This window comes from Cyprinodon variegatus, unplaced genomic scaffold (assembly GCF_000732505.1).
Source record: "Cyprinodon variegatus isolate N-32 unplaced genomic scaffold, C_variegatus-1.0 Scaffold28, whole genome shotgun sequence".
NCBI classification, from domain to species: Eukaryota; Metazoa; Chordata; class Actinopteri; order Cyprinodontiformes; family Cyprinodontidae; genus Cyprinodon; species Cyprinodon variegatus.
In genome coordinates, this window is record NW_015150481.1 from 998,630 (window position 1) to 1,021,177 (window position 22,548).

A 22,548-nucleotide genomic window follows, 5' to 3' on the forward strand; every position below is an offset into this window, starting at 1 on the left:
TTCTTATGAATGAATGCCACAATCTTCTGTAAACAGGTTGGTTTAGTTTTCATTTACAAAACTTTAATGTAGCACAAGGTTATTCAAATTGTACAGATTCATATCAGAGGGGATAAAACAGTCTCTGGTCTGTTATTTACATGCTTTAAATGTGAAAAGGCTGCAGGACATCCTGCTGAATGACAATGGTTGTATATTTTTTTCCACTCTAATCCATTAGATCTATAGACGTAACAATATAAGATCTAAGAGGTGTAAAAAGCTATTGCATGATGGCCAGGTCTTTGAGCGCATGACTTCGGTGTTTCTTCGCTTTATATCCGGGTCGCAGAAACTCGATCTTTCTCTTCTTTGCCTCGATTTTATTCCTGTGCTTCTTGAGTTTCTTCTTGGCAGCGATGTCTGGGTTTGCCACTGCCTGTGTAGTTAAAGATGGACATTAAAGCTGATGTACAGGGAAGTCATCGTACTTTCAGGTGTGGTGTCCTCTGTACCTGCATGGCTCTGTGTCGCTTCCGAGCCGCTCGTCTTTGTGAAAACTCCCTCTGGACTGCGGAAAAGGCCAGGGAGAACCTCTCCAGCCCCACCTGTTTCTTCAGAAGCTCAATCAGCTCCTGTGCCAAGTTTTTCAGGGTTGGATCTGGATAAAAAGAGAAAAACAAGGATTTAAGTCTCCATCGAGGTGTCATTTTTGATTTTCACCTGGTCAGATATAGACCTTGCTCAGCGTATGTGCTGTCCAGCTCTCTATATAGAGGAGTGATGATGGTGGAGAGGTAGGGACCGAGGCGTTCCTTCCCAAGGTCCACTGCTATGGCTCCCAGGAACTTAAACACACAGGTTCTCTGTTGAAGGAAGCAGATGCTCAAATGTCAGTGGTATATGACTGTTACCTCGCAAAATTTTACAAAGGGCCCCAACTTCTTCAAGTTTTACAGAAATAAACGCAGAATTTGATTTTTTTTTTTTTTTTTTTAGGATTTTATGGTGCAAACTTCCAGAAGTTTTCAAACATATTTAAAATATTTTAGCTGCAACTGAACCCCCCCTTTTAAGCTGATTTAATAATAATTTAGTCTCTATTATCCCATTTGGTGCAGCATCAGGCTGAGACTATGTAGTCGTCAGTGGTCCAACAGCCGTGCCTTGGGGAACACCTTCACTGAGGATAAGATGATAAAGTCCTCCCTATGATATTTTGATCAAACGTGCATCTGCTAGAGTGGCCTAGTCAAAGTAAGGTTGTATCTGTTCACCTTGAGAGGAACTTTAGGAGCGTAAGCTGCTTCTCTCTTGGCCATCAGAGACAGCTTCTTCATGAGCCACAGCAAAGAAGGAGGCTTGTCGTCGTCTTTATCATCGTTCTCCTCCTCCATCTCTTCCTTTTCTTCAGCATCAGGATCACAATCTTCTCCGTTTTCAACCTCGCTCTGCTTCTCTCCTTCCAGTATAGTGATGTCAGACTCTGGGGATATGAGGTAGATCACCTTTCCGACGAAGAGGAGGTTTTTGATCACCTGCAAAGACAGGAAGGCATTTATAAATAGTAACAAATTCTAATAAAAGTTAAAGCTAAAGTGTTTAAAATTAAGCACCTGCTCTCCTGATGCCGTGTCCAAGAACTTAGACTGCAGCTGGCTACAGAAAATTAAAGCCAACTCTCTCATCTGGATGTGAAACAGAAGGAGAGCGCTGATGAGAAACAGGAATTTAACTCTGCTGAAAGAAAATTAAAAGATTGTGGCCTCACCCTCCTGTCCAAGTCGCTGGTGATGAATTCAATGGCTGCAGGGCGACACGAGGCGTCCCCTTCCTGTCCTTTCCAAATGGCGACCAGCTGCTCCGCTGGCTGGGTGGCGAAGAGCTGACCAAACAGCTGCGAGGCGGTGAGCCACACCCAGCAGTGAGGATGGCGCAGGTGGGCTTCAATGTGACCTGAGGTGGGATTCAGGAGGCGTTCAGACTGACTGCTCGTTCAGATCAACAAAGAGAAGACCGGCAGATATTTACCCCAGATGTGAAGGAGCGTTTGGTGAGGATTGCGGAGCTCCAGAAAACCACAGTGTTTGTTCAGTTTGGAGATGAGAGTGAGGTAACTGAAGAGCAGCCTGTCGGCTCCTTTCTCCTCCTCCTCCTCCGAGATCTGTGAACAACAAACGCATCCATTACTTTCCTCTTTTTTTTTTTAAAACCATTTCCATCCGACTGATCTCCTTTTTTCACTCACATCCTCGTAGGCATCAGGGTGGATTTCTTTCTCCAGCAATGGCAACAGGTCGTCCATTCGCCGGGAAAATTTCTCCTCCTCCACCTCCACAAACAGGCCGCAAACCTGAGCTCCGAGGCGCCGCATGGTGGACTGAAGAGAACAAGAAAAACGTCAGAAAATGTTTAAAACTAAAACATCAAAGGGTGTAAATACTTTCCGTACCTTTTCCGCTGTAAGCCAGGCGTTGACCAGCGAGTACAGCCCGTTCTGGTGGTTTACGTCAAGCTGACCAAGCAGTGTCTTAATAGCCATGGCGGCCATTTTCTTACAGCGGACTGAATCGTCGTTGACCACGACCAACGCCAGTGGTGCGAAGAACAGGCTGCTGTTCTTCAGCAGCAGATTCTGAGGGGCAAGAGGGGAACGTCGTTCATATTTCACGTCAGCTGTTTTGTCTGAGAGAAAAGAACCAGGAGGTGTTCCTCACCTGAGGGAACATCTGGAAGATGGAGGCCAGCAGCTCCAGCACCGACTCCCTGCCGGTGTCCTGCTCGTACTGCAGCTGGGCCACCACAAAGCTCAGGTGGCCTTTCAGCTTCCGGCCCAGAGGGTAGTCCAGCAGGTACTTCAGGTAGATCTGCAGCACACAGAGCGACACCATAAGTCTCCACAGAAAGCAGCGGGAAAACATGCGTCTGCAAGCTTCTACCTGTCGACAGTGGGTTCTGATCATGTTGTTCCCTCCCGTGACGGAGAACCTGGCCACTTTCCTCATCACCTCCTCCATTTCCGGGACGACCAGCTTCCTGGACAGGATTGCCTGGATGAATTAAACAAAAATTTAATTCAACTCAGTTTATTTATATAGTGCCAATTCACAACACATGTCATCTCAAGGTAGATGATGTGTCAACTACCTATAGAGACAATTGATTGCATCGACTCATTGACTCCAAGGCAATCCCTCACACCGAGCATGCTTGTAGCGACAGTGGAGAGAAAAAAACTCCCTTTTAACAGGAAAAAAAAACCTCCTACAGAAACAGGCTTAGTGTGAGCTGCCATCTGCTGAGGACTACACTGAAAAACAGGCCGAGCTCGAACATCTATAAACAAAGGTGTTGGTGGCAGCAGCACAGCTGATATTTCACCCCAGGATGGTGTCAAAGCCAAACAGGAACAGATCAGATTAAGCTACTATGAGAAACTATGAACTAACAGATACTGCAGAGTGGGAGAATGGAGAAATAATGTAGCAGAATGATTAAAAAAGGGTACCTATGTCCTCCGGCAGTGTAAGCTTATAGCAGCATACCGTAACTATTGAGATATCTCAGGATAACCTGAGCCACTAACTATAAAAACACATCTAGGATCAGTTTGAGGATTCCCAGATGTTCTCTGCTTTGCTTTTGCTGCGCTTACCTTAAGGAGGCCAAAGGCGGTGGCTTGGCGCGACTGATCGTATATGTCCTCCTCAGCGTATCCCAGCAGCACCTGCAGCTGCGTCTCAGAGATCCTGTTACTTTTGATGTTCTTCACCAGAATGGTCATCGCCTGCGAAGCCTCCACTTCATCAGCACTCAGAAGTTCAGAGATAAACCAGTTGTTTAAAAAAAATAACTAAATAAAATACCTTAAAGCAGTTCTGGACCAGCTGGTAGTTCTCCCCGCGTGCAGCACCGGCTTTGGAGTAATCCTTCAGAAGGACGAAGAGCTGCTTGGTCAGCTGCTGGGCGTTCTGCTCCACCGCTGGCAGAGGAAACCTCAGCAGCCAGGTGAAAGCCATCAGAGCCTCAGTTATCACCTGTGAGGGCAGGGATGGAAGTCAGGCGAGAGAAGCAAGGGATCTGAACAGAAGCGAGGAAATGCTCGTACCTTCACATGCATGGAGCTGAGGCATTCCATCAGCAGCTGAATGAAAGGATCCAACATCTCCAGAGTCGATGCCTCAGACGAAGTCACTTTGGATTTCTTTAGGCTGAGGTGGAGCAGCTGTAAGGACAAAGAAGATGTGGTTTAAGATGGTGGATCAGAGAAAGAGACAGCTGTGTAGGTTTGCTCACCTTGAGTCCAGCGTCTACCAGGATGTGCATGTTGGTGCGACTGCTGACGGGAGCTTTCTGCCCTCCTCTCTTTGGGGTCGGCGGCAGCAGCAGGCAGCTAGGAGGGGGCAGCCGGGGATCTGGGGGGGGCTCAGCTGAAGCCTTGTCTCTAAAAGTAAACAGACCCCCACAGCATGAGATTGAGTCCTGGTTCTGGGGTCCGTTTAGGAGAGTTAAGGCGTTCTTACCGGTCCCGTTTGGTGAGCAGTGGCAGGCTCTCGCTCACCAGACCGTGGCTCAGCAGCAGGATGTCCTGTGAGCTCATGCCGCTGTTTTCCAGCAGACCCAGGATCAGACGCCGCAGTACAGCCGCCACTCGATTACACACCTTCAAACTGGATGAAGTCTCCAGTATCTTGTGGGATGGAAAACAAAAGTGTTTTTAACCAAAAAACGTTTTATTTTCAACACCGATAATTCCCATCCTCACCTCCTTCAGCGGCAGGATGAGCTTAGCAACGCTCTCCTTGCTGCAGTAACGGGCCAGCAGCTCGTACGAGTCCATGCTCTTGCTGTGTCGCGCCTCCATCACCTTGGAAACGATGCCCCTGACTTCCTTCTCCTCAGCGACCGAACCAAACAGCTCATTGTTGAAGATCTGAAGGATAAAAGTGAAAAAGCCGTCACTGAGGAGCAAGAGGAGGAAAACTAGAGCTTCAGAGGAGGTCAGAGGATCTTACTCCAATCAGCATGTTCATGCAGGGGTCCAGGTCGCCACTCTGCAGCGTTGGAATGAGGGCAGACAGCAGCTGGTACACTGTGAACGTCAACACGTGAACCTGAACGGAAGGAGGGTGGGAACACTTTTTGTCAGCCAGCATTTCTAAATAATGTCGGCTTAAACATAAACGGCACAGATAAACAAGATCCTCTGGATCAATCCTGTCATTCTGTGGAGGTTAATACATGAAGCTATACTGTAAAACACAAATACTAAGGCTATACTTCCTGTTGCATTTATAAAAAAAAAAAAATGCATTCCTCGTAGCAGAGACAGATATTGCTCATGGGCTTCAGATCTTAGGTTGCTGCTTTGGATCAAATTATGTTTGTGTGGTAAAGTGGCCCAGTCAAAGTCTAGACCCAAATCCTATTGACATTCTGTGGATTGTTGCACAAGAAGTAGAGCATTTCAGTCTTTAAGTGTGGAGAGCCAGTAGAGAATTATGAAGAGAATTTTTCATTCCATTATGATTGCAATCACAGAACACATTTTGAAAATGGAAACACAAAAAAACAGATTTTTTCCTTCCTCAAATTTTATCTTTTAATTTTATTTTGGATTTATTGATTTGTTTTATTTTTGCAGGCTTTATATTTTTATTTTTGTTTTCAAATTTCTGTTTTTCAGGTTGAAATCTACCAATGTCATTCTTTTCAAATTGGATTTCTAGGTTGCCTTTTTTCCAATAAAATCTTTTTTTTTAAATTGAACAAGCTCATTTACAAAATCTCTGCTTCCCACAATAATGGAACTAACTTTACTCCATATAGACACAGCCACATACTATTCTACAAAGTTAGTGACATGTGAGCTGAATACAAACACAAGCATGGAAACACTTTCACACATTAATTTAAAATAAGTAGCAAAAAAACAAAACAGAAAAATCAGCATGCATTTTTTCTTCCATTTGCAAAGTTGAAATCAAATACTTCTACGATTTTAATTTGACAAATTAAGATTTTTTTTATCATCTTACCTGGTAGCCTTTGACTAGAACCCCCTGCATCTCTTTTAGCAGATACTGCAGGTACCTGCAGCCCAGAGTCTCGATGATTTTCACCAACGTTGCTCTGGCTACGTCACGGATCTCCTGGAAGCGGTTTCTCAGCAGCACGCAAACCTTGATCAAGATCCTGGAAAGGTAGACGTTGAAAAATGAGAGTGAAATTGACTCATAAATAATTTATAAGCTGGTTTTCCTGCTGCATACCCTGGGAGGTTGGCCTCCATGATGTGAGTAGGCAGAGTCTGCATGAGCTTGACCATGGCGAAAGCGATGGGAATTCGCACAACCTCCTCGTCCTTCACCGCTTTAGACTTCACCGCTTTGTGCTCCTCGTCACGTGTTACCTGAAGGGGAAAAATGATACAATCAACCGCTCCTTCCTGCTGCCGGGGGGCGTTTTCTGATCTGGTTGCGTCGGACCTTTGCAGTGAGACACTTGTTGAGGCGCGGCAGAACGCTGTCGTTTACAGTCTGATGAATGGCAGCGATGAGGGACTCCAGCTCCTCTCGGCTCTGGGGTAACCCAGTAGCCACGGGGGTCATCCTGGGGTCTGGCTTTGTAGGGGCTTTTGAGGCTGTTTTCTCTGGTTTATCCTCTTTTTCTGCTTGTGTGGCGGCATCTGTTTCCACGGGGACATCAGTGGATGCGGGCTTGTCGTCGATCTCCATCGCTTCCTCATCATCGCTGGTATCTAGCTCGTCAGCTGCAGCTTCGTCCTCGTTATCGGCATCCATGGCAACACTCTCAGCTGGGAAGAGATATTAAAGGCTATTTATAAAAAAACCAAAGATATAAAACTCTATTTTTAGGTTAAAGGTCAATAAGGATTTGTTGTCGATCAGAGACATTGATGGATCACTATATATGCCAATATTTTCTTTTATTGAATTTCTCTCATAATCCAGATTATAAAAACGATCCAAAATCTTCACTGAAGAGTCAATCTCTAACCCTCTTTCTCTCACCTTCTCTGGCTTTGGCGGCCTCCATTTCTCTGCTGAGGGTCTGATGGTCAAAATGGAAAGCCTCCAGGACAGTAACCAGCAAACTTGGACAAAAGACAGAAAGTTGAGCCAAACCTCATACGTAAAAATCACAAAATTCAGAAATCCTAAAAAATCTTCACACTGATTCTACCTGACGGCCAGTTTCTGCTCAGCCTGGGATGTCTGCAGGATGTGGACGAAATGCTTCAGGTAGTACAGATATTTGGACCACGTCAGCTTCCGGCACACAGCTCCCACAACCTCCACTGAGGCGGATGTCATGTTTTCGTGCTGCCGTGTGAAGAGAGGACCGGAGAGGTTAAAACAACAAACAAAACCATAGCTGCACTCTGACATCCCCAAAAAATAATAAAACTTATCACCTTTAGCATCTTCTCATCCAGCAGGGCGGTCATGGCGTACGGCATGATGTAATTCTGGAGCGAACGCGGCGTCATCACCACCGTGCCCTCGGTCAGCTGTTTGGCAAACTTCCTGAGAGCGCGAGCTCGCCGGTGGATCTGAGGAGAACAAACGTCGGCAGGTTGCTCGTCGTACCAAAGATGGAGGAGGAGACGGCTGGCGGGCGTCGCCTCGTACCTGGATGTGCTTCATGTGCTCAAAGAAGTCCGACTCTGGGTCGTTGTAGTCTGTGAGCTGCACCAGGTCTCTGAAGTCCTTCTTAGTGGGGAAGGTCTTCACCAGACAGGCGAGGATGGAGGTGAATTCATGCTGCACGCTCTGGTGGACAACAAACAGAAACACAGAGTCGCTTTCCAGTGGATTCAAACAGAGGACATGTGGAAACAAAGCCAACTTTTATTTTATCATATTTATCAGGTTTAGCGCCCCTGATCTGTCACTAAATGAAACAAAGACACCCTACAGCCAATCAGGGTCCAGTATCCAGACGAGAACACCTTCACCCCCCTCCCTCTAGATTAAATCCTACTTCAGAGAACCACAAAAGTTTTTTTTTTATTTCCTAACAACATCCTTCAGCTTAGTTAGTTAAAGTGAGCTGCACTCTGGGTCACATGATTCCTTCAGAGACAGATCAGACCTGCTCAGATTTAATACGCAAGTTTTTGAGAGGAGCAGCCTCTATGGAGCATTGCTACGCACCAATTGCTGCATATTGACCTGAAAAATAAATTAAAATATCGAAAAATAAGTTTGTACAAGAGTTAAAAGCTACAAAGTGTTGCTTTGAATGAAAAAAAAAATTGACAAAGCATGGTTTAAGTTTCATGATTATTACCCGAAACGCTTCTTTCAGAATGTAGCGACGGAAAAAACCACCTCCAATGCAACCTTCACTAATATCTGAGTCTGAGCGGCCTAGTCAAAGTCCAGACCAAAATGAAATTGAAAAGGTATGAGCAGAACGTGAAAAATGATGTTCAATCCGAGTAAAACTGAGCTAAGATGTCAGCCTGAACGGGTTAAATCCAAATGGATTCAGTCTGAAAAGCTGTGGTACTTTAACAGAGGAAGCCCCTACCTCTGATTTGCTGCGGAGCCCCTTGTGGACAGCATCCAGAATGATGTGTAGAATCAGATCTCTGTAGATCTGCTCCCCAGCTTCGACAGCTGCCACCTGGCTGATCACCGCAGACACACACAAAGTGGCATTATCTCCCAGCGACATGTCACCGATCTGCAGTACAGGGAAACAAAAAAAAAAAAAAAACGGGACGAAAGTGTCATCTAACTCATCAGCATTTCATTTTCTTCTCAGCCGCAGCTTGTTAGAAACTCCACAAACCTCATATGTATGGAAACAGTTGTAGATGAGAGTGCTGATGTAGTCCAGGTCCAGAGTTTGCATTTCTTTAACCCGCTTCATCGCCTCCTGGAAGGCTGTCAGCCGCACGTCGAAGTAGATCTCATCCAGGTGTCGGCTGTCGAAGGCGTTAAGCTAGACGGAAGGAATTAAAACATATGTGTTTGCAGCGCTGCGTGCTGTGATGTACGGATCATAGGAAGGAATCCTTACCTTTGTGGCTAAATCTGTGATGTACGTGAGTGAAGGGTCCAGATCTGACAGAGTCTGAGCGAAAAGATTAAATAATGAAAACCAAACAGCTAAAAACATAATGTAGAACAAACTGGAGTAAATCCGTGATTTTTATTTATTTTTTTACCTGGAAAACGTTGGTGAGGGCCTGCCTGGGCAGCTTGTTGTGAATGATGGCGAAGAGTTTGCCGATCTGGCGCAGGAAAGCAGAGGGCTGAACGCTGCGGCGCAGCAGGTTCTGAATGGTAGCCAAAAGGTCGATCTCCGTCTCCTGAGGACAAATGCATAAAACTCTTTAAGCAAAAACACTCAGAATGTTGCAAAACACATTTTATCAGTGTTTTGCCCACATCATGATGCTGCCATCACTGTGTAAAAGCCAGGTCTCACCTGAGAGTTGTTGCCTTTGAGGAGATACGGAAGCAGCAGGTTGATGAGCACTGAGCTCTGCTCCGTGTCGCTAACGAACCGACTCACCCTAACAACGAGAAGATGCAATGATCAACCTCAACTCAAACAGAGAGAGTTGCCTGAAGCTTAATTTAAATGCACTCACTTGGAGAGGATGTTGAGCTCTTTGGCGACCTGTGCTCTGAATTTCTTCTTCTTCAGTCTGTCCTTGTTGCGAACCAACCTGCTGAAATAGCTCAGCAGGGTGGAGATGTGAGGCAGCAGGAGTCTGGAGCCCTGAGGTAACGGTTCTAGGGGGAAAAAAACAACAATAAAGAAAAAAAGAAAAGGTTAAATACTTTGAGCACAGAGAAAAACAAAAAAAATCTTAAAATAAGTGCTTTTTTATTGAGCAGGTAAGTTTGACACTTTGCCAATGGAATAAGACAGTTTAAATTTAAAATAAGAAAAAAAAAATCTAATTATGTTATTTTAGTTACAACAAACATCTTTTAAACCTGCTCAGATTAAGGGCAAACAAACTTTTAATATTGTATTTACTTATTTTTAGATTTTTCTTGCAGCATAGGAAATAAGTGAATTTGCCCATGATTTGAGGAGGTAAGTCAGACAATTTACCAATGGAATAAGATCTTTTGTATTTAATATAAGAAAAATCTTTATTATCTTATTTTAAGGGCGTAATATTTAATGATCTTATTTTAAGGAAAAAATACTCATCACATTAGATCATCTTATTTAGCTGCTAAAATGAAGGGTTAATCTACTTTTTTTAAAGAGGCAGGATTTATTTTCCAATATTTTAATCATGTAAAGCACTTTGCATTGTCTTTGTACTGAATTGTGCTATACAAATAAATTAGCCTTACCTTACTTCTTTTTTTTTTTAAAGAGGCAGGATAGAGTTTTTTAGTGATACTTTAATAACCAGACAAAACACAGAACTGCAGCCCTCTTCTGCTTGATCACTTCGCTCGCGCTCATGCCTAACAATATATATATTTTTTTCTTTTTACTTTTTGTTGAGCTAGATGTCAGTCGCTTCTAAGTAGCCACAAAATCCCTCTTGAATGTAACATTTTGATTGTTTTCTAGGTTGGACTGATTTAACGTTACGTTCCATCCGCAGAATCTTCGACCCAAAGTGAATTAAGGAAAATAGCCTACAGGCTTATAGATGCATCGTTGCTGAACTACTGAGGTATCAGTCTGCTAATCAAGTTATTTACTCAAGTAAAAAGTCGCAAAATGTGTCTTTAAAATAATTTTTACTTATTTTCAAATGTTTTTGTAGTATGAGCAAAATTCCCAACCTTCTCCGATGACGGCGCCCTCTTCAGGCAGAGGGAAAGCACAGCCGTTTACGCTCAGCTCTGATTCTGCCTCTGAAGGGACGAAATCCTTGGCGGTCGCCAGTGCCTCGATCATGTCCATCACCACGGCGATGGTGGAAGAGGATGCGTTTTTGGCAGACAGGAGGGCGAAGACATTTAGGAGGATGTCGCACTCTGGGTGGTTCTGCCTCTGCTTGGCTAGCAGGGGAAAATACCTGCCAACAAACAGAAATCAAACTCTCTGACGGGTCAGATGACCTTCTGAGATTGATAAATTAATGAAAGGAGAGCGAGAACACTGACCTGGGGTTTTTGCACCAAACGTGGATGAGCTTCAGCAGAGGGGTGGGGGAATAGGGGCTCTCTGTGGGGAGACGGCACACCTGCACATGACAGATTTTAATTGTTAGCATACAGCGCAGTTCAGAGGGAAATCAACAGGAAGTAAATGGAAAAGTTAGGAGCACCTGAGGCCAGACGACAGCTTGGAAAACGGCGTCGATTTCATCTGCGGTAAAGCTGTACGAGTCAAAGGTGTCGAAGAAGTCCTGAATTCTGAGGATCCCCAGTCTCCTCAGGTTCTTCAAAGGACTGACACATCCTGCTCGCAGCTGTTAGACAAAAGGATTCATGTCTATAAAACATGCATTACAAAAAATCAAAAAAATAAAAAATTCAGAGAAGAAGATCCTTCTTACCTGGTCTCTTTGGTCCAAGATGGTGCCCACAGAGGCGTTGACACACAGCAGGATCTGCAGCACTTTGGGCAGGTATGCCTGGATGAGGTGCCCCAGCTTGTCCAGCACAACATGGATGATGTTCAGGAGGCTGTGCTGGCGGCCCAGAGGAAGGACGGCAGCGAGGTTGGTGTCAGCTACGGCCTTTTCCACAGCGCCCAGACAGGATCCTGACAACCAGAAGGGATGATTTTATAGTCAGTATTTTCCACCTAACAAATTCTTTTACTCAGACATAATGAGACAGACCAACACAAAGCGATGGATTGTTTTCCACGTGTTTGTACTCAGCTCTATTTACTGTAAATAAGTAAATATGGCTGCAAACTGACAGAGATGCACCAACAGAGGCAGGATAACCCAGTAAAAAACAGCCTGTTGTTGCAGCTGGAGAGAGTCTACAAAGAATGAGCACTGATTTAGTCTTTAGCTGGCAGAGCTAGATCCTAAAAGATAGCAAAAGATGGTTTTATGGCATTTAGTTGGCAGCAAAATGCCGATGTGCACTTTTTGTTTTTAAGCATAAACATTCTGTAACCATCTTTAATTATCCTTCAAATCCATCATCCTGCACTGTCATCTTGGTCAATTATATGAAATCACAGTTGTTTTTTTTTATCATAATGATTTTTTTAACCACTTTTTCAAGGAAAAGAATAAAAAGCAATGCAGCGGTAGCTGTTAAAAAAACATTAAACATGAACATTAAACTGTTACTCTGGATGCCCTACCTTGGCTGTAATGGGACAAAGGCTCTAGAAGTAGATCGATGAACATCCCCAGCTCCTCTGATTGGCTGCCAGCCAGGAATCGCAGAACGATGGAGGACCGGGCGGCGGCGCTCGTCTTTCCCTGGAACCGACTGCCGGCTTTGCTGCGCAGGCGGCCAAACAGGATCCTGGTCCACAAACGGCGAGGAAAAGAATCTTTAACAGACTTTATAAATATTCTTCTCACCAAACTAAACATGAAAACATCGACAAAAATTTGATGACAGTATTCTATATTCTGTTTGAAAAAACATAACACAAAAAATAGTTCTGTTTTTACAGCTGCAAACAATTGTTTCAGTCATATGTTAGAAAATTACACGAATTTCTAGATTCTACTAGAAGAACAAAAAATTGACAAGAAGTACTTTTTTAAAATGGGGCTGGAATGAAGCTTAAATATCATAAAGGCTGTGACTAGAGTTGGCTTGGAGCTCGTCCGCCTCATCGTGTCTTTCCTGGACGGGGCCGCCTGTGGAGCTAGTTTACAGTTATATTTTCTATGTCTGCTGTCCCCTTGAACCCCAGTCGGCCTCTGCAGATGGCCGCTCACACCAAGCCTGGTTCTGCTGGAGGTTTCTTCCCGTTAAAAGGGAGTTTTTTCTCTCCACTGTCGCTACACACTGTAAAAATGATGCTACACGTAATAAGTAAACATTTCTTAAATCAAGTGTATTTAGCCTTCATTTTTGTAGTAAAATAAGTTGATTTGCCAATGGAATCAGTATTTCTACTCTTAAGATAAGATGATTAGATAATATGCACTTGTAACAAGGCAATGCAATTGTTTTTTCTCATTTCATATATAAATTGTCTTGTTCCATCTGCAAAGTGTGTCTTACCTCCTCAGTTCAAGACAAAATGCACTTATTTTAAGAAAAAATGAGATTTCAATTTAATTTTTTTGCAGTGCATGCATGCTCAGTATGAGGGATTGCTGAAGAATCAATGACAAAATGCAGCAAAAATAATCGCCACAAGCTTCCTAAATAAATTAGTTGCTGGATGCAATCAACTGGTTTTCCTTTACAGAAACTTTTAACCTATCTGACAGTATTGCTTCTTTAAAGTGCCTTGAGGTGACGTGTTGTGAATTGGCGCTATATAGATAAAATGAATTGAATAAACGCAAATATAAACAAAGATAAGCAGCAGGCAGCATTAAAAACCCCTCCATTACCCAGCGGTTTTTTATTTAGTATAGATCTGTTATCTGAAAGCTGTATGATTTCTTTAAAGAAGATTAAAAAAAAAATAGAATTAAAATGGATCTCAGTGATGAGTAATACCCAAATAGTTTGCAGAAAACCCCTCTTTAAGCTCCCCATCATGTCCAGTACCTCATGAGTAGTGGGATCAGTCGGCCTCTGTGCGAAGCATCAACTACTCCCGTTTCCTCAGAAATATTGAAACGGACAATCTCATCTTTGAAGTGTTTGTCATCCAGAAGTCGCTCCAGGTTCTCCCTGCGCACAAAGGCTCCAATTCATTACTCTTCATAATGCAGCAGCAATCTCTTCACCTTGTAGTTAAAGTTTAGGATATAAGCCTTAAGGGTTTAGGTTTTAAGAAAAGCGTAAACAGTTTCTTACTTATAGGGGACGATGTTGGCATCTTTGTAGGTGAGAACACACTCCAGAGCCACGCGCTGAATCTGCTGGTCCTGATGGCAGAGCAGCTGAGACAAAAAAATAAATAAAAAGGAGAGATTATTTCACTGCTTAGAAAAACAACAACTATACAGATTCAGCTGGAAAGAGAGGAAAGTTGTCTTTGGACAATTTTCATGCTTAATTGAAAAATAAAGTTTGGGTCTTTTAAGATTTCAGCTCAACAAAAAAGGAATATTGGAAATTAAACGTTAATTTTTTTGTCAGTAAATGGCAGCATCAGTGGTGAGAAGGAAATATTCACAACTAAAACATTCTGCAGAGGAAGACCGCCTCTAACAGTATTAAAATAAATATTTAGGCAAATACTAATTTTGGATACCTGGTTATAGAGGTCGTTGAGGCTGCTCTCCAGATATAGAGATCGAGGGTTGGTAAATTTAGCAAACACCTTCAGATGGGTGATGAGCTGTCTGCAAGAGAAAACATTCAACAGTCAGCGATTTGTTTCTGGAATAGAAAACCCCAGGAGATTCTGGGTTCTTACTTTGCAGCAGCTCTCCTTGGAAGCGTCTTCCTCTGTTCCTTGCCGGCATCTTCCTCTTCCTCCTCCTCTTCCTCCTCTCCCCCCTCTTCCATCTCTGATTCCTCGTTGACGGTTTCCCTTCTTTTCCTCAAGTCTTGAGTGGGAGCGACGAGCATATCGGCGGGATAAAACTCATTCCTGCCAGAGAAACAGGCGTCAATCCAAGCGTTTTTAGAAGCGCTCACTCAGCGCAGTGGAGCACCGACCTGATGAACCGGAGCAGTAGGGGGCTCAGCTCTCTGCTTCGAGGCTCCACCCTGTCGGCGAACTGCGCCATGGCTCGCCACAGAAGGCTGCGGAAGTTGGGGAAGTCGGTTCTCTCGTCGGCTTCGGAGGCCATCTTGAGCTGATCCAGGAACAGCACTCCGACGTCTCCGCTTTCGATGACATCACAGCCAGGCTCTGCAGGTGGGGGAGACTCTTTCTCGACGGCGGCACCTTCGTCAGTCACACCTAGCTCCTTCTCTGTAAATAGGAAAGGCGATTATGGACAGCTTTTAGAGCCTGGTTTAAAAAAAAATTAGGAAATGCTTCTTTTTCTTTAAACATTTTCTACATTCTGTTAGTCTAACATATAAAACAACACATATGTTGGTATATGTAGCTTTAATGGGGAAAAAATAACAGTGAAAAGCAAATGAAATCTCCACTCTTCACCTGCGAGGTCTGCCACCAACGCCAGATGTTCATAAAAAACCCTCCAGAAGTCCTTGTTCTCCATTCCTCTAGCATGGCTCCTGACAGAAGAACAAAAAGGAGAAAACAATTTCAGCAACTCTACAGAAAACTGCAGGCAAACAACACAAATTAAGGCCTAAAAGTGTTAGTACTGAGTCGTACTCACACAATGAGCTCGATGACTGGATCCCAGAGCGGCCTGAAATTGACAAACAGCATGGCGATGAGGTACCTCAGAGGGACCTGAGGAGATAGAAAGCTGGTTTTAATGTTCGGTTTATTGTGATTAAAGAAGAAGCACAAAATATTGTCTTGGAAGAAGCTCATTTCTACAAACATCACTGGTTATTTTTTAAGTAGAAAGGAAAGCAGTCTGTGCGTTTACCTGCTGGAAGGTTCCCGGCGGCCCAAGTGGGAGGCTCCGCTGCACCAGGTCGTGCCTCAGCTTCCGGAGGTGAAGCAGCTTCTCCCTGTAGTCCTGCACCGATGCGGGCACCAGCTCAGCCAGCAGGCAAGAGGAGAACACCGACTGGACCTCCACGCTCTCCTCCTCCTGGACCAAAGTTAATAAAAATAAAAAAAGTCAGTGGCAGTCTTAAGGCGCTTAATAAAGCAGCGAGGCTCAATCAGCAGCAATACCTCCATCTGCGTTGGGAGCTCTGCCTCAAACTGGGATAAGATCCTCAGAGTAAGCAGGCGGATCTGCAAGAAGGAAATGTTGCAAACTTTAACAGAGGATATCAAAATTTAGATTTAGAAGTTGTTCTTTTTTTTATTAATTAGAAACGAACATTGGAAATATTTGAGGAGAGGTTGGATTGCAGCGTGTCGTAGATCTGCAGCAACGCGCTGTGGGACAGATGCTCTGATGCGCCGCTGAGCGACAGGCGGGCGTAGTACAGGTCACCGAGCAGCAGAGCCGACGCATCCGTGGGGAACCTCCTGCAGCGACGATGTGGACAACATTAAAAGAGGAAGAAGACACGCAAAACGATTTAAATAAAGAGACTGCGCTTACTGCAGGACTGAATGGACTTTATCTACAGGAACCAGCGAGAGCAGCTGGGCAGAGGTGTCCAATGAGAGGAGGCAGCTCAGAGCCTGTCTGGCTACAAACAAGGCAGCTAGAAGGAGACAAAAACACAATCAGAGTTAAAAAAATGCTAGACTTTGCACTTGAGAAGTAAACCACAAATATACTCAAACCTTTTCCCATTTTCTCTGCCTCGATGTCACGGAGAATGCGGTTCAAAAAAGCCGCCACAGTGGGGAGAACCATAGCCGCTGACAGAGGTCTAAAAAGCAGAGAGTCATTAAAAAAATAAATAAATAAATCAGACCCTTTAGGGAGGGATGTCGCTCTGTTTAGGTGATTTTAGGGCTGTTTTACCTGATGTGTGGCAGCAGAACCAGTGCGGACCAAGGCAGCGACAGATCAGCTATTGTCTGCTCCTCTGGAAGTTTGATCAGAGAAATCACCAGCTCTGGTACCGTCTGCTGCTCCACTTCCTTACTGTTATCCAAAAACAAAAGTAAACAGACTCCTTTAACATGTTTCTCAGATTTGCAGCTACAAACAAAATATTTTAAAAACTTTATCAGTTATAAAACAGGAAAATTATTCATTTATCTATTATTTTTTTAAACTAAAACTTAAAAACTAAAGAGTGTGCCATGGGTATTTCATTCTGACAGATAAATAACAAATAGTGTACACAATTCCCTCAGGCATTAGCTAACTCACTGCAGAACTAGCATCATGTGATCAGGTGAAATGGCACCAAAATCAAAGCATTGGCAACAAACTAATAATTTCCAGAACCTTTAATATATTATTCCCATGCTAAAGCACAGTGGTGGCAGTATAGAGCTGTGGGAATGAGTTTGTTCAGCGACAATCAAGTTTAAAGTTAAATTAAGACAACATCTAACCTTGTGGTCTGGCCGGTGAACAGAAGCGGGTATGTTTCAAAGGCCATGGAACCATCGGTGGGGGGCGGGGCTTTGACCAGGATCAGATTGACCAGCACATCGAGTGCACTGTGGCGTGAAGGGGCATCTCCGTGTGCGAACAGCCCGGTGGTAAAGCGTAGCAGGCTGGGGAGGAAGAGCTGCAAGCCGAGCTGTTAGTTAGAGAGGATTGGAAACGAGGAGCATCCAGCAAACTGGGTTAAAACCCACCTGTTCAAACTGCTTCATGGTAAACATCTCCTTAGTGAACTCCAGAATCAGATCCTGCTCCAACCTGCTGTTAAACACCTAGATAGCGGAAGGAGTGACATTAGACACAATGAGGACATGAAAGCGGAGGTTTTAGGCAAAGATCTGAACCTTTTGGATGGTTTCCTGTATGAGCGCGTTGGGCAGGTGGATGTTCTCCCCTAGCAGCAGAGAGGAGGTGATCTGGAGAAGTAGACGTGAGCAGGAGACTGACCGGGAGGAGATGTCAATCAGCCGAACAGCCATCTAAAGTTTGAAGAGCCACAAAAAGAGGTCAATCTTCAAACGGGGACATTTTGAAACCTTATTAGCTAAACAATCTAAAGACTCCGTACCTTGGTAACGGTCTCCGGCTTGGTGACTTTAGCTCCGTCTCTGTGGGACACCAGGGTGTGGAGAACAAACAGCAGCCTCTCCAGCTGCTCCAGAGCCTCGGATCCCACTTCATCTGTTTTTCCCACAGAGTCTGAAAGTTCCTCCACACTGGCCTGTAACAGACAGGCATCCAGTCACACCCCGTATAGCTAAACAACCAATCAGAAGTAGAACAAATCTCACCTGAAGCGAATCCCATAAAACCAGGAAGTGCTCCCTGTCTACATAATTAGCCGCAGCCTGGACCATGTGATCGAGAGCATCTCTGACAGCATCCCAAGGTAGAGAGACTCCCTGGCTGGTCGTGGAGCCGAGCTTCCTCCAGGCAACAGGAAGAGCCTGCAGAGAATGGAATGATAACTTGAGATGCTGCGTACTGATCAGAGCCTCCAAAGATGTCTGCTCCCTTCACGTTTAAAAACTTTTCATACCCGCTGAATTTTTCAACATTTCTTCACATTAAAGCTTTGCTCAGAGCATCACGCTGCCACCGCCATGTTTAACTACCGTATATTATGAGAATGAGTGTTCAGCAGATTTTTTTGATTTCATACACACAAGATGTTAAATGTTATGTTTCTCTTCTATTCTATGAAATGAAAAAAACTAGTAACTCTTTTATGAATAAAAAAAAAAAAAAAGAAAAAAAAATGTTTTTAATGCAACCTGAGAAGATGGGGAAAAAATTGGGCACCATGATTAAAAAAAGCTGAAATTTTTAAATGATGTGTTTTTTTTTTTTTAAATGCCAAATTTAAATGACGGCAAAAATGATTAAATTTATAATAGTAAAAACAAAACGGATTCCCGACATCCCAACAAATTAGGAAGGGCTTTATGTTTAGTCCACAGCAAGGTTTTTCAACTGGAAAATAATATAAACAAGATTGAATGACGGAGAGAAAAATGAAACACAAAAATCTCCATAAAAGCTTTGCCTCTCTAACACTGAAAGCAGCCATGGCTTTGTGATGCATCTAAATGAACCGTAAGACATTTGGAGCAAGTACTTTTGAACAACTCAGATGTCTGGTAAAACCCTCAAACCAGTTATTAAAAAAGGCTTTCCAGCTGTCCTGCACGGTGGTGGAGGCGGATGATATGGGCTTATTGTGTAACCAAAGAAAATATACTTCTTTGCACCAATTTAGTCTACCGTTAACGCCTCTCTTAAAAAAAAAAAAAAAAAGTTTTGAATAGGGCATTAAATGTGAGGCCAGACAGACAAACAGATGAGAGTAAATGAATCTGATTGACAGGGAGACAAATCCACAAGAATGGCTTCAAAAACTGGCCTGACTTGACCGAGAAGGGTGTTAAGCAAGCTTTGGATCAATGAATCGCACACAAATTCACTTAGTTGAAGCAATGTTGTAAAGAGGAAGGGATGGTTTTATCCATGGTGACACCATCCCACACAAAACTTCAAAGACTGCCTCTACCGTGGAGTGTTTTAAGCCTCGTCTAAAGACCCACTTTTACTCTTTGGCTTTTAACAAGGTGTAGTTTGTGTGGTCCTTTGTGTCCTTTTTAGTTTATTTATTGTTGTATTGTGTTTATGTATTGTTGTGTTATTGTTTATTATTTGTTATGCACAGAACATTGGAGACTTTTTCTGCTGTTAAATGTGCTATATAAATAAAGTGGATTGGATTGAAAACAGCTGTAGCAAATAGCAAATCTTCAGAAAGACAAATTAAATACTTAGCCTTTCCCATTAGTTAAAAATATGTTTTTTTTTATTGCTTGTGTGTAGCTCACAGGTTTGATCCTTATATTGCCATTAAAATATATGTTGATAAGTTCAAGTCTGATATGCAAGAAAGGATGTTAAAACGCATCTAAAGGAACTTACTGTTGCAGCACAGGAGTGGAACATCTTCCGGACCCCTTTGCACATCTCAAACAGCAGCTGACCTGTGCCCTCCACCTTGTCTGGGTGCTGCTCCAGGTCTGAGAAAATGTGATTAAACAAAGCATCCAGATCTGGAACCTGCCAGATGGAACTAAACTTTAGTTTATTCACAACAACAACATAAAAACGATTTACTTAATGAGAAATACTGAATTCCAGAGAGGAGGGACATTTATTTGACTGACTCACCTTTCTCATTAAAAAAGAGAAACTCTCAGCTGCAAAGTTACGGATGTGCTCTTTCTTGTGTGCCAATAATGTGCTGTACAAACTGTAGATAGAAGGTATTGCTTTAAAGCAGCAGCTCAACTGCAGGCAGTTTCACAAAACACACTTTAAAAAGTAAGCTACTATCCAGACTTGCTTTGACTCATTTTCCCTAGACCTTTACAAACACTGGTGAATTATCAGACAGGAAAGTCTGGAGTTTGACCCAGAGCTTCCGCCTCACCTGTAGATGTTGGTCATATCCTTCACCATGAGCCTCCACAGATACTTATAAAGGTAAGAGAGGCAGGTGAAAGCCCACTCAAGCACCTCTGTGTCCTTCGTGTCCAGCAGGGACGTGACAAGGAGGAAAAAGTCAGGGAAGTGGGGATAAAAGTCTGTCTGCAGGTCTCTAGCCAGCTGCACCACCAGACTGGAGGGAAGGAATAAAAACAGAATTAAATTAAACTGTTAAAGCACAGATTAAAGGACATCTACAAAGACTTACTCCAGCAGGGGCTGATAGGCCAAACTGTTTTTGACTGCCAGATGGGTTTTGAGGCTTTCCACGATGGACTTCTGATGGAAAACCAGCATGTTGAAGGACTGGCTCTTGTTGGCCACCTCTTTCAAAAACGTAGCTAAGAAGACAGGGGAGAGACAAACTTTAATTCCTCTTGATCCCTTAAGCCAGGCGTACACTGTGCACTTGTTTTGGCCCTTTCGGGGCGACTTTCCAGTCGTGCGAGAAATTTCCGATCGGGCCGACGTTCAGCCTTATAGTGCATCATGTAGTGTACAGGGGGTAATGAGAGGCGATCAGCCTCCTAATCATGAATATTGAGTTGGGTAGACTGCTGTGGGCAAATCGCTCAGTGGGAATATGCAAACAAGGACTCTTCTTCTTCCTCTCAGATGAAAACACAGAAGCCTGGTGGGGATGCAATGAGTGAAAAGGAGTTCTTTCTGTAAAATTGACAGAGCGTAGTAGCCATGTTTACTTAGCAATGTCTTTGTCCAAATACGACGTCACCTTTTCTTTTTAGGGCTTTCAGCATAAAATTGCACTAATTGCCAAGGCAGCGTGTTTCACTCTAGTGAGCTTAATATTCCCCTTCTACTTGTTAAGGCTTCAGGATAAACGAGTCAGAGCAGCTCCATCTAACTGCGGAGCTGAATACAACATGGTTTTTAGACGTACAGTGTGAGCAGGTCGATCACATCAGAGCTGCAGCTGCGTGCAACGATTGAAAAAAAATCGTAGTGTTTGTACGGCTTTAATAGAGAAACCTCATAATGCATTGGAAAAAATGAAAGGATGCTGCTACCACTGTGTTTCACTGAGGGGGTGATTAGTTTAGGTTGATTATGCATATTTGTTTTCCTGATTTGCACATGAAAATCATATTCCTCTTCTCAGTCTGGGTTGGTCGACAACAAGAAATCAAATCTTATAAATAAAATAAAACCTCCTCTTCCCTTCTTCGGCACAGAGTGTGCCTTTAGGAACGTATTTATGATAATACTCACTGAAATGTTCTGTTAAGTTGAGGTCTCTCCATTTTGTCAGCCCCTCTGAAAAGTATGTGTCTACCTCCTGTGATGAGAACAAAAACAATCCTCAGTCAAACAGTGGAGCTCACAGCTAGATAGAGGGGAACTGATGAGTGCGAACCTCAGCATAAGATCCAGTCCTGTCGATTCGATGGATGACATCAATGTTGACATTGGCGAGTCTTTCAGCAAATGTGAGAAACTGCAAAACAAAGAAGGGTGTAAAACAGCCATAATGACCCAAAGTTAACATGCTATAATATACTAATATAATTATTTGATTCAAATAACATCATAAAAATAGCCACTTTTATTCAATTTAATACACCACATCTGTAGATTTAAATCAGATCAACAGTAATGATGTGTTAGCATCATGCTACATTCAGTTTGCAGTCTCTCACCCTGTGGGTATTCTCAGATTTGTGATTGGAAGACTTGGATTTGATCTTCATTTTGTTCTCTCGGAGGTTGCTAACAGACGAAATGTATACCGAAATGCGATAGAAGATGGAAACGTGTCATAAAGTCCTCAGTTTCTCTGTTTTTGCTGCAGGAAATTCTACAAGTGTTTACACACACGCCGACACAAGGGCGCAGCCATGCTGGACAATGCATTGTGGGTAAGAAAAAAGAAGCTAAACCTCGTGGCGGAAGCCGAGGAGGTAAAATCGCGAGAGTAAGCTCAGATCACTTCCGGCTTCGCTTATTCTTTCCAACGTTTCTCTTCTTTTATTTTATAGCTTAAGACACTTACTTAAAAGCTTAGTTTATCAAGAACTTAGAGTTTTTATTTGTAATCTATTATGAATAATCTATATCAAGTGTATTTTTATATCAAATTACGTGTTTTTTTTGTTTATTTTTAGGAAAACAAGTACATGCTCGCTCCGAGCTCTTCAAAAGTGGGTCCGCGACCCCTAGGGGTTCCATGGGGGTACTGCATGGGGTTCGCAAAAGTTTTGGTTGATTAGACTTGAATCAGTGCAATTTTCTTCCACTAATTGAAATGTCTTTAAATACACATTAACATGAATTCAACACACTGTAGTAAACAGATTAATGGAGGCAGAAGTTGTCTTTCAGCCATCAATGCA

General features: G+C 43.3%; 1 protein-coding gene across 1 annotated transcript; it reads right to left on the minus strand.

The window, feature by feature from the left end:
• Positions 1 to 20: 20 nt before the first annotated feature.
• utp20 (UTP20 small subunit processome component) lies at positions 21 to 22,053 on the minus strand. Its single transcript, XM_015398035.1, has 61 exons — positions 21,856 to 22,053; positions 21,573 to 21,653; positions 21,428 to 21,494; positions 20,406 to 20,538; positions 20,142 to 20,330; positions 19,880 to 19,961; positions 19,631 to 19,768; positions 17,959 to 18,114; positions 17,736 to 17,888; positions 17,512 to 17,646; positions 17,362 to 17,439; positions 17,113 to 17,291; positions 16,571 to 16,693; positions 16,387 to 16,475; positions 16,199 to 16,304; positions 15,972 to 16,122; positions 15,820 to 15,882; positions 15,566 to 15,733; positions 15,347 to 15,423; positions 15,160 to 15,239; positions 14,709 to 14,967; positions 14,464 to 14,640; positions 14,299 to 14,389; positions 13,899 to 13,984; positions 13,647 to 13,772; positions 12,268 to 12,434; positions 11,498 to 11,706; positions 11,267 to 11,410; positions 11,103 to 11,182; positions 10,779 to 11,014; positions 9,611 to 9,755; positions 9,445 to 9,532; positions 9,182 to 9,325; positions 9,034 to 9,087; positions 8,803 to 8,955; positions 8,539 to 8,694; positions 7,635 to 7,775; positions 7,418 to 7,555; positions 7,186 to 7,325; positions 7,014 to 7,096; positions 6,468 to 6,796; positions 6,252 to 6,391; positions 6,018 to 6,174; positions 4,995 to 5,093; positions 4,745 to 4,912; positions 4,503 to 4,669; positions 4,276 to 4,423; positions 4,088 to 4,204; positions 3,846 to 4,016; positions 3,635 to 3,766; positions 2,919 to 3,029; positions 2,697 to 2,846; positions 2,432 to 2,614; positions 2,228 to 2,359; positions 2,011 to 2,143; positions 1,751 to 1,935; positions 1,596 to 1,667; positions 1,257 to 1,517; positions 719 to 845; positions 495 to 640; positions 21 to 418 (listed from the first exon to the last, which is right to left on the minus strand). Exons 1-61 carry the CDS (start codon positions 21,904 to 21,906, stop codon positions 263 to 265), a joined length of 8,400 nt encoding a protein of 2,799 aa, XP_015253521.1. The 5' UTR covers positions 21,907 to 22,053; the 3' UTR covers positions 21 to 262.
• Positions 22,054 to 22,548: the final 495 nt, after the last annotated feature.